Source organism: Cucumis melo, chromosome 9 (genome assembly GCF_025177605.1).
Source record: "Cucumis melo cultivar AY chromosome 9, USDA_Cmelo_AY_1.0, whole genome shotgun sequence".
NCBI classification, from domain to species: Eukaryota; Viridiplantae; Streptophyta; class Magnoliopsida; order Cucurbitales; family Cucurbitaceae; genus Cucumis; species Cucumis melo.
Window position 1 is genome coordinate 24,288,394 of NC_066865.1, and position 11,397 is coordinate 24,299,790.

Genomic DNA, 11,397 nt, shown 5'->3' on the forward strand with positions numbered 1-11,397 from the left:
TGAAATTAAAGTGTAAAGGCTCTAATAAACACATTCATTAATTCCCATTACTTTCATCTTTTTCTTCTTAAATTGCTTAGTGTACCTCTCTTCTGTCATTTATTAATTAAGTAGGAGTTCTTCTACTTACATTTTTCATTCTTTCTTGAATATTGTTTTAAACATGTATCTTGTATAGATTAATTTTAATATTAGAAAGAAAAAAAAATGTTTTTGAAATTTGACCCTTCAACTAATTTGGAATTAATTTCTGGAATCATTGTGGATTAGATTATATGCATTTTATTGTCTCCCTACTTAATTATTTAAAATGTTCTAAAATTGATAAATGAGATATTAATATAATTAGAAAACTAACAAAAAAATAATCAGTTGGAAATTTAATAAAGAAATATTACCTAACCTTTTTTTTCTTCTCACTTTTCAGTTGGAAAATTATAGAAAATAGCTTCAACTAAGTTGTGCCAAAAATATTTCCTAATTTAAGACAAAGACAAAAACAAAATTGATTCAAAATTTGAATTTTCAAAAAATTCAAGGATACCGCAAATTTAATATTTTATCATTAGTAGATGGACGAAACCGTTATGTTCTTGTTTTCTAAACAATCGTTGAATTTTCATTGCACTTGATTTTTCAATAAAATATTTTTTCAATATTTACATTTTAGACCCAATTTTCTTAATAATTTTGTATAAAATATAATTCACATCCAATACCCAATCTTTTATAGCTACATTTCTAAAATGCTATATTTAAAAGCTGAAAAAAGTACTAGTTATTGTACTATAACTATCAAATAAAATGGACAAAAAAAGGAAAATCAAGAATTTGTTAAGAACCTTTATTAGATGGTATGTAGAAGAGGTGTACATTGTGTTATATTTTCACCAAAAATTAATACCCACCGATGAACATTTCTATATAGATAGAGATTTAGGCATTTAGCCTTTTTAGTTCTCCCATCTCTAACCTCATTCCCCACTCGGACTACGTACTTTGTGTTAAAAGCCCATCTATGTTCTAATGAGGCCCATTCCATTTATATACCACCCTCAGCCCAAAAGGCCCATTTTCTCTCCTACACAAATTCATACTTTTTGTTCTGCCTAATTAGTAGAAATATTTTTTAAAATTGTAAATATAGTAAAGTCTTACCGTAATAAATTTAAATCCTTATGATTTATACTAAATAATTTATATGATTTGCTATACGGTCTATCTCTGATAGACTCTATCGACAGATTTTAATATATTTGTAAATTTTAAAAAATATTATTATATACTTAATTATTTTGAATTTAATTGCTATATTTGTAACTATTCCTAAAAAATTTTACCCACTCCAGATTAACAATTAAGCATTAATTAACTCAATTAAGATGTTAATCGCACTATTATGCTATTAATTTGGTCAAATTACAATTTTAATACTAAAATAAACTTTCAAGTTTGTGTTTGTTTAGTCACTAAAATCTAAATAACTTAGTAGATATAAAAATATAACTTACAAGTTGTCTTTATACTTAAAAATATCTAATAAATCTTGAAACTTTCAATTTTGTATTCGATAGGGTTTTGATATATTTAAAGTTTTAAGAAATATGTATAACTTAGTAGATATAAACTATAATTTTATGCCAAATGAAAACTTAAACTTTCAGCTTTATATCGGGTACGTCTCCGAATTTAAAGAAAATATTCAATAGGTAATTAGTTATTATGCAAAAATATAAAAAATTACGATTAATTATTAAACACAAACTCAAAACTTTTGATAAAACATCGGGTATTTTCTTAAGTTTAGAGTTTATAATCTAATTAGAGTAACACCGGATCCGCCACTTGAGCTATTTACATTGCTTTTGTTCCTACCTAATTATGCACTTTTCTTCGCATTTTTCACTCTACACGATTGTCTATAGTATGAAGATAAAATCTTTGGCATGCACAATAGCAATGATTGTGGCTTTAGTATATACATTGTTTGTGATTGTCTATAAAGACTCCAAAAGATTATATTTTCTTCCACATTGGTGTGGCTAAAAAATGAAACTGTTTGAAATTTATTTGGAATCAATGAAATAAAATAATGTATTACTACAATAACGAGTAAAACGACACTAAGTAAATATTTATTATTAAAAAAACAATGATCAGGTGTAGCCTAAAATACTAATTACATCATATTTTCCTCTCTAATTATTTATGGCACAAATAACATAGATGAAAGTTGAGCTGCACAAAATATACATATATGGGTGCAACCCAACTGGCTTAAGTTTTTTCTCTATAGGAATAGAATTTTCCATCTCTTCTCCAAACCAAAATAGACCTTTCACAATTTGTAGAATGAAAAAAAAAATGGTGTTTGCAACCCAAATGAAAGCCAACTTTAATGATTTGCTTGTTGGGACAAGATACAATAAATTATTAAAGAGAGATATAAAAATAAAAATAAATAAACCTACCTCCTGCATCATGTAATTAATAAGGAAGAGGTGCATGTGAGATGGTGCCATTATTTCCTTTTTCCAAATCCCACATTCTCAAAAGCAAAATTCAATCAACCAATGGACCTACCCATTACAACCCATTACCTTTCATCTCTTCACACTTTCTTCTTTCATAAACACAAAAAAGAAAAGAAAAAAAAAGTTAGAGACCAAGAAGATCAAGAAGAAGAAGAAGAAGAAGAAGAAGAGGAGATCAATTAGATATGGAGGATGAGATGAATGATGATAATACTAATTCTCCAAGCTGGAAACTTTATGAAAACCCTTTTTATATTACCCCTTCTCATCATCATCATCACCGTCATCATCGTCATCAAACTTCTCATAAATCCTCCATTAACACCAACAACAACAACCAACTTCAATTTTATTGCTTGAAATTTTCTTCTTCTTCTTCTTCTTCTTCTAATTCTTGTGATCTATTTCCTACTAAAAGGCGAATGGATTCAGAGCTCGATCTCGCCCGAAGCCAGATCGTAGAGCTCAAGACCCAGCTTCGGTACGAACGCAAGGCTCGTAAAAAGCTCGAGTCTTTGACGAAGAGACTTGCTAAGGAACTTGATGAAGAGAGGAAACAAAGGGAAGCGATGGAAGGACTTTGTCAAGAACTTGCAAGAGAGATTTCTTCTCATGAAGCTCAGATAGATCTGATGAAGAAAGAGATTGAAGATGAGAGAAAGATGCTCAGGTTTGTTTATTTTTTACTTCATCAATTTTAATTAAGGGCTTTATTTATTTATTTTTCTTTTACATATACTTTGTTTTATATTTTTATATTTATTGTAGCTTTCTTTAGTTGAAGTAACGTAAGTTGAGATAGAAAATCCAACTCTTTTTTTTCACCTTATGGTATAATTATATAGGTATCTTTATTTTGCTTTTTTCTTTTCTAGCTTTTCTAGTTGAACTAAAGTTGGAGTTGGAGATGGAGAAACAAACTTTTTCAAACTTTATGATATACTCTTATTAGCAAAACAAAATTTAACAATATATTTTGTTTTGTGATATTATTGGAAATAATTTGAGTTTAATTGTTAAGTTTGCATATTTTTTTTCTAAACATGGTTGAGATACATAAATGAATAAATGTTGAATGTTGATGTGAGAATATTAGCTGATGGGACCATAGATTATAGACAAGATATGAGGTGGTCTAAGCCTAGTATGGGTAGCAGACAAAATAATCTAAATAATTGAAATAGCACTTTTTTTATCAAAAGTTGAAAAAAATAGATATATTTGAAAAACTAAGAATAAAAATCTTGATTTTTTTTTTTTAGAATTTAGGAATTTAAGCAAGAGAATGAATTGGCATCTCTTAACAAAACAATCTGAAAGATTTAATCCTAAATTAAATAAATCACCCCTAAAGCCAAAACATAATTATTGTTGTTAATTAATCATTTGTTGGTCTAAACAAAACTTCTGTTATATTCTACTACAATGTTAAATCACTATTGAATTTAACAAAACTTAAGCAAATAATAATTATCAAATAAACAAATTTAACTGCATTTTGATTTTATTTTAGTTAAAAATTGTTTTTGGTCTCTCTTGTATGAGAATAACGATTTAGCACCTTAAAATTTGTAATAACTTTGTTTACAAACTTTGAGTAGTAATAATTTAGTTTTTATATTTAAAAAATTTTAATATTTAAATTGTCGTTAAAATTAAGTGTCAATTTTTATTAAATAACAATTTCTTATTTATAATTTCTAAAAAAAAAAATTGTTCTTTAATTAGTTTTATTTATTACATGTATAAAAAAATCATTAATTTCCTAAAAGATCGTTATACAAACTAAATAATTAGAAGGTAAGGTGTGATAGTTAAATCCTATTCTAATATCATATTAAACTATAGTAAATTTTGAAATATCTTGAAATAAAAAATAATTAATCTTTAACTTATATCGAAGGAATTTTGAAGGAGATGTTCGGAGCTGAATTGAGTTAGTAAGAGTTAACTAGTTTGAAGTAGTGAAAACTGATTCTTGATTTTCTTTTCAAAATGATAATGAAGGTTGGCTGAGGTTTTACGAGAAGAGAGAGTTCAAATGAAGCTTGCAGAAGTAAAAATTGTCTTCGAACATATGCTTTCAGAGATTGAATCAGGAACAACCACCAACAATAACACCACCACCACCGCCATTTTTTCCGACTTTTCTACCAAACTAAAACACACGGTTGCCGACAATAACCCGTCTGCGAATTCAGACAACAACAATGCCGATGGCGATGATGACGACGAATCTTCCCTAAGAGAATCAATGAGATCGGACGCTATCGCGTGCAGAAACATGGGGGTCCGAAGAAGTATCTCGCCGGAGATGGAAAATAATAATCCTCACATTGTAAGAGGAATTAAAGGGTTTGTGGAATTCCGGCGAGTGGTTCGAACAAAAGGGTCTAAATTAAGTAGAGATTCAGAGGCGAAATTGGAGTGTCAAAAAGCTCAGCTTAAAGTTCTTCTCAAACAAAAACATACTCTCAGATCCGACAACCTCATTATTACCTAATTTATTTCATATCTTCTCTTTTTCTTTTCTATCCATATTGAAGTAATTGGTTGATTTTTTGTCTTCATATTTTTATTTTTGGGAAAAGTTATATGAACTGATTAATTTTTTTTTTCTTTCTTGGCTTGGGTTTGAATTTTGTGGAAGATATTTTTGTGAATAGAGTTTTTTTTTTTTTTCATTTGAAAGTGATAGTTGGATTAGATGTAAAAGTTTTTGAGGAATTGGTTCAATGATAATTATAAAAGTAATACATGTTTGTGTATTTCAAATTTATCCCATCATCTTCTAAAACCTAAAATCTTTTTACTTCTTACTTACATCATCTTCGAAGCAATCTTACGAACTAACCCACATTTTTTTCTCGCTTCCTCCGTTACTTTTTCTTCTCCTTTTCTTTCTTTTTTTTCTTCTTCTTTCTTCTCTCTCTCCTTCTGCATTTTCTTCTTCTTTTATCCTTCGTTCTTTCTTTTTCTTCGTTTCTAGTGAGTGAGATCATGCTAGAGCACTTCGATTCATTTTCATCTCTTTTGCTTTTCGTTCTGGTGCTCAAATCCAACAATATTGCAGAACTAGAGATGGACACTGAAGAGCGAGACAGAATGGAGCCATTTGTGAAAGAATGAAGAGTGGAAAGGGAGACAACCAAAGAGTGAGAAAACGAGAGAGTGAAGAGCGAGATTGGCCATTCCACTTGTTTATAACGTTGTTTATTAGTAATTTCGCACGGTATTAACGTTAGTGGTAGAAAAAAGAGTGAAAAATCCCATTTTTCCTCTCAGTTTGAGTCATCCATGCAAAAAAAAAATGGTTTAAAAGTCCGTTTTCTAAACTCTTCACAAAATAAAGGTTAGGCTGAAGATGTGTCAAAGTCCAAGTCCAACTCTTGAGAAAGCTAACCCCTTCATGTTCTTGAAATTTTAGGTTAATAGATAAAAGTACAAATTTGATATATTGTCTATTTGATTTTTGAAAGTTTAAAAAATACATTTTAGCTTCGAAAAAATGTTTTGAAATTGAACCTAAAATCATTCGATCACCGCTAGTTGATTAATAAAAATTTGACGCAACAATAGTTAATAATATATATATATATCTCTGTCAAAGAAATAAATGAAACATATATATTTGTTATCTAACTCATCAATTTAAACAAACCTCAATCAATCTCACGGACTTCTTCATAAACTTTCATTCTAATTCAAAATTGGAACAAATAGAAAGAAAAGAAAAAGCAGTAGAAGTACTTAAATTTTTAAAAATAAGAAATAAAATATTCTTGTTTTTCTCGAAAATAGTAATAATATATATGATGCATGAGTAGGACCTATCTCTATGTATCATTATCACTCCTGTTAAAAATAATTGAAGCATTATGAAAAAGAAATAAAAAGAATGTGTGATGAATTACGATCGAACAATTTAATAGAATGAAAAAAAAAAGTTACCAAAAAAATATATATCTAAATATTTTTCTAAATAAAATACCGATGAAATAGACATATAAATAAATTTGTGGGCTATCTCTCAACCTTCTTCTAAAAGACTTCCTCACATGATCCACTACAATATATTAAAAGCAACCCTACCTCTTTCCCAATGTATACGTCAAGTTATATTAAAATTTGAACTATATGATATTTATTCTTAGTTTTTATATTATTAAGACTGAATTGTAAAACTATATGTATAGACTAAATTAGAAAGAAATCAACTATAATAAATAAATAAATTTAAGAAACTTAAGATGACCGAACTATAACCTTTCTAATTTAATCTAAAGTCTCTAAAGATAATAATCAAACAAAATAAAATCTAATGTAACATCTATGGCCGACCAAGACCTCGGAATACCTAATAAAATGTATATATAAATTATAAGTTAGGGATATAATTTTAAACATATCACAACAGGATTTTGACTTTATTGATTTTAATTAAAGGAAACAAGCAATTCTATGAGAATAGAATTTTGGATTTGTTACAAAATGAATGTGAAACTATTTGAGATTGAAATAAATTGGAGAGTATAGTTTGAGGGAAGGCAATGGCTCTTTTTGAAAGTTGTAAGGTTGTTTCTAAGAGAGTATAGTAAAAGTTAGAAATTCGAATTGTTAAAAGCAATTATGAAAATACCACTCTTCATTCGATGCAAATGCTACCCCTTTTTGAATTCAATTTTAGCGCCTAAAGTCTTCACTCTCTCTCTCTCTCACCAAAATCAAATCCTTTCATTCAAAAATTGAATCCAAAATCCAAACCCATTTTCACTTTCCTCTCTTCTTTAATTCCTTCCTTCTTCCACTTTAAAATTGATTCACTTCCATTACTCATCTGATCTTTCTCAAAATGGGTTGTGCTTCTTCTCATCTTCTCAATCACGACGATGATTTCCCCCAACTTGGTTCCGCTGCTCTCACCCATCACTTCGTTTCCCTCACTTCCACCACTTATGGCCTTCTTAACCTCGACCCGCCTTCCGCCGCTGCCCCACCTCCCCTCCCTATCCCCGTCAAGTCCCTTCGCTCCGACCCTGAGGTTATCAATTCTTGGGAGCTCATGGATGGCCTTGATGCTGATAGCTTTCGTTTCTCTCTTCTCTCTCAATCCAAACAATTTGCTCTCAAGAATGATATTGATTCCAATAAGGAGAATTCCAACCCCAATTTGCCCACCCAGATCGTCGAATCATCTGTTCTCCGACCGTCGTCTCGACCCGCTGCTGCTGCTGCTCCCGTCGCGATTCCCTCTCCGGTTAAACATTTGCTTGACAGGTTTGAATGCCTTGAATCTGTCAACTGTCACTACGATTGAATGGCCAAATTCCTGGCTCTCTAATACATATAATTAACATTTTTTTTTTTTGTCTTGGACGTAGTTACACACTAAATTCCTATGTAAATTTCACTTTTTTTTATGTTTATGTGTTTGTTTGAAAGGCAATTTCTTAACACTTTTAATGGAAAAAAATGATCTTTATAGAGGTTTGAATGGGGAATTGGGTCACGACTACTGACTATAGAATACTTTGTATCTAATTAGGTATGAGACACTCTGCCCACCAAGCGGGGAGAATCGGGTGGTGGTGTACACGACAACGTTACGAGGGATAAGAAAGACATTCGAGGAGTGCAACGCAGTGAGAGCAGCGATGGAAGGCGCTGGAGTGCAAATCTGCGAGCGAGACGTGTCAATGGATCGCGGGTTCAGAGAAGAGTTAAAGGAATTGATGAAAGGGAGAGGGCAAGAAGCGATGGTACCTCCAAGAGTGTTCATAAGAGGGAAGTACATTGGGGATGGAGAAAAGGTATTGAAAATGGTAGAAGAAGGAGTTTTAGGGGAATTGCTTGAAGGGTTACCCAAAATCAAAGCTGGGTCTGTTTGTGAAGGTTGTGGGAATGCAAGATTTTTGCCATGTTTTCAATGCAATGGGAGCTGTAAATTGGTAATGGGAGTGAAAAAGGAAGGGCATCATAGACATGGCAGGAAAGGTATTGTTGTCAAATGCCCTGATTGTAATGAGAATGGCCTTGTTCTTTGCCCCATTTGCAGCTAATGAGTTTCACATAAGTTCCATACGTTTTCATTATATTATAGAGAATGTTGCAAGGATTCTGCATGCTGACCCTTTTAGGTGATTTGATTTGTGTTGGTTGAATCTGATGCAGAGTTCTTTGTAGTTTTACAATAAAGTTCAAAAGGTCAGTTCTTGGCTGATTTGTAATCAAAGAAATTGGTTTTGTACTGTTTTTGGTTCAATCTCTCTGTCTGTCTAATAGCTCAAAGCTTTTGTACTTTGTTGTGATGAACTTTGCTAAGAATTCACTTGAAAGAATATTTACGTAGAGATGTGGAAAATATACGATAAGAGATTGTTATCAATCATATATGTATGATATGCTGATGCTGATGCTGATGCTGATGCTGATGCTTGTTTAAAGACTTCTATCACTATATCAACAATAATTTTCATGTTTGTCATTTCCGACAATTTCCCATAAAGAGTTTGAAATCTCTTAAACCCAAAGCCCAATTGAGAACACATAGCTAAGAGAACTTGGGCCGGTTTTATCATTGGCCCATTAAGGGAATTTATGAGGGTATGGTGTAGCTAATTTAAAATAAACAAGTATGTTTAATAAAATAAACTCCTACATTAATAGTTACTTTAAATACATTCAATTGCTAGATATTAATGTTTTTATTTCCTTAACTTTTAGGGCTTATAACATGTTCAAACATACAATTTCCTTCTTCCACTACCACTGATTTCATTTGAGGTTGGAAGCAAATTGTTGAAACTTTGATCTATTTAATGCTCATTTAAAGTTAAGTTGCGTGATTCATATATACGATGACTTTTTTCATCGATAACTACGTTTTTCAATTGTTTAAATGTCATTAGGGGAGAAGAAACTCTCTATAACAAGATTTAAATTCTATTGATTTTGAGTTAGGAGAGTTGGAATGAATAAATCGAGAAGTGTTGTTCTTCGACTTTGTTGACTATAGTGAGGTGAAAGTAACAAAAACTTCGATGGAAGTTGATCGATTATTGTGAGTAATGTGATTGTGACCATTGATGGAATTGAAGAGGTTGCGCCGAAAGAAGGGGAGTAATGTCATGTGGTCATTTCATTGAAGGATGTTCTCGAATCTATTGCACAATAAAGAAGAAGAAGAAGAAGAAGAAAGAGTAGATATCGAGAAAATCGATGGCTAGTTTTTAATTGGAGGTAAAAAATCTAGATAATTAAAAAAAAAAAGAATGAGATTCCGAAAATTCAATGCTCTTTATGAAACATTGTAAGGTTTATTAGATTTTTTATTGTTTAAACCGATAAATTCATTTGCATTTTCTTTTTCTTTTAAATACTCTTCTCTTTTTTTTTTATCTATATATTAAATATATTTTAAAATATTTATGAAAATGATTAATCCAAAAATAAAGTGAAGGAAGTAACAATATGAACAAGTCTTGTAGTAACTAAGCTTACTTTTAGAAGACACAATACTAATCATTAAACGACCTTAACAATAAAGTATCTAATAATAGTAATCAATTATTGATAATTAGTCAATTAATTAGCAAAGAAAAGAAGGTTCAAACAATAATTGCCATTTCTCAATTGAAAAAGAAAAAAAAAAAAAAAAAAAAGAAAGAAAGAAACCCTCCAATAATTGTCATTATATTCAACAAATAAAGTTGTTTTCCTAAATATATAAAAACGTTTCTTAAAATTATAGTTTTATTAAAAAAAAAAAACCAAAAACTTTCTTTTCTTTTATATGAAATATCTATTTATTACAAATTAATAAAGTTTGAACTTACTTTCTTTTTTTTCTCTCTTTTTAGTTTGAGCTTACTATATTTAACAACAATCTTTTATTCAAAAGTTTTAAATGCTATTAAATTATAAAGTTAATCTCCATCATCCTTTGAATTTTAAAAATTAAAGTGAAATATGATCCCAAAATTAAACAACTATTCATTTAGTTATTGCACCCTTTAATTTTTATTGTATCACATCTTTTAAAAAGACAACTTAGTGACATGTAATAAGTCGGGATAGGATTTATCTCTATAACTATAATATTATTCTAATAATAAAGTTTTTTTTTTAAATCATATTTTGGAAATTAAGTTTAAATTTTAATTTTACTACAAAGAAGTAGGAAGAAGAATAAAGTCCTCGAAATACAACATGTTAATTCCTATCCATCTATTCTCAATTGGTCCACCACTCTAACTTATCTAAAATTAATCTAATGGGCATGTCAACGACTAATTTATCGTAATAGAAATAAATAACAAAGGGATTTAGTATTTGGAAAACTATTTTGTAAGATTTATGACATGTATATAGTATAGATCGAAGCGAGATTAGTTTAACAATAATTGAACGACATTTTAGTTGAAAATAATGGATTAAAAGTTGAACATCCTTTTTTTTTTTTTAATTTGGCCACACTAATGTGAACTAAATATTTGATATAAGATTTTAGCATTTCTAAATTTATAGTTAAAGCGTTTTGGTCCCATTCAAATCGTTCAATTTAAAAATATATATAAAAAAAAATTCAACAATTAATTAATTTTTTAACATGTTAAAAAAAAGTTGTTTTCATTTCTTCATTTTCCTTTTAGAAGAAAAAAGTAACACTAACACGTGATTTTAAGTATGTATATTAACATGTTGACATTGACTAATATTTTAAATACATAGGTTAATTGAGGTAAATACACCTAAACTAAGTAAATATCAAGTGGTGAGATAATATTAGTCACCAAAATTATTATTGCTATAATTTCTCCTAAGAACTAAAAATAATTTACATGAAGATTGAACTTTTTCTTTT

General features: G+C 29.5%; 2 protein-coding genes across 2 annotated transcripts; both read left to right on the forward strand.

The window, feature by feature from the left end:
- Positions 1-2,321: 2,321 nt before the first annotated feature.
- On the forward strand, positions 2,322-5,309 carry LOC103482864 (protein BRANCHLESS TRICHOME). Its single transcript, XM_008439226.3, has 2 exons — positions 2,322-3,204; positions 4,542-5,309. Exons 1-2 carry the CDS (start codon positions 2,720-2,722, stop codon positions 5,035-5,037), a joined length of 981 nt encoding a protein of 326 aa, XP_008437448.2. The 5' UTR covers positions 2,322-2,719; the 3' UTR covers positions 5,038-5,309.
- A 1,899-nt stretch (positions 5,310-7,208) lies between these two features.
- LOC103482865 (uncharacterized protein At3g28850) lies at positions 7,209-8,922 on the forward strand. The gene is made up of 2 exons (XM_008439227.3): positions 7,209-7,811; positions 8,080-8,922. Exons 1-2 carry the CDS (start codon positions 7,387-7,389, stop codon positions 8,591-8,593), a joined length of 939 nt encoding a protein of 312 aa, XP_008437449.1. The 5' UTR covers positions 7,209-7,386; the 3' UTR covers positions 8,594-8,922.
- The last annotated feature ends 2,475 nt before the right edge of the window (positions 8,923-11,397 follow it).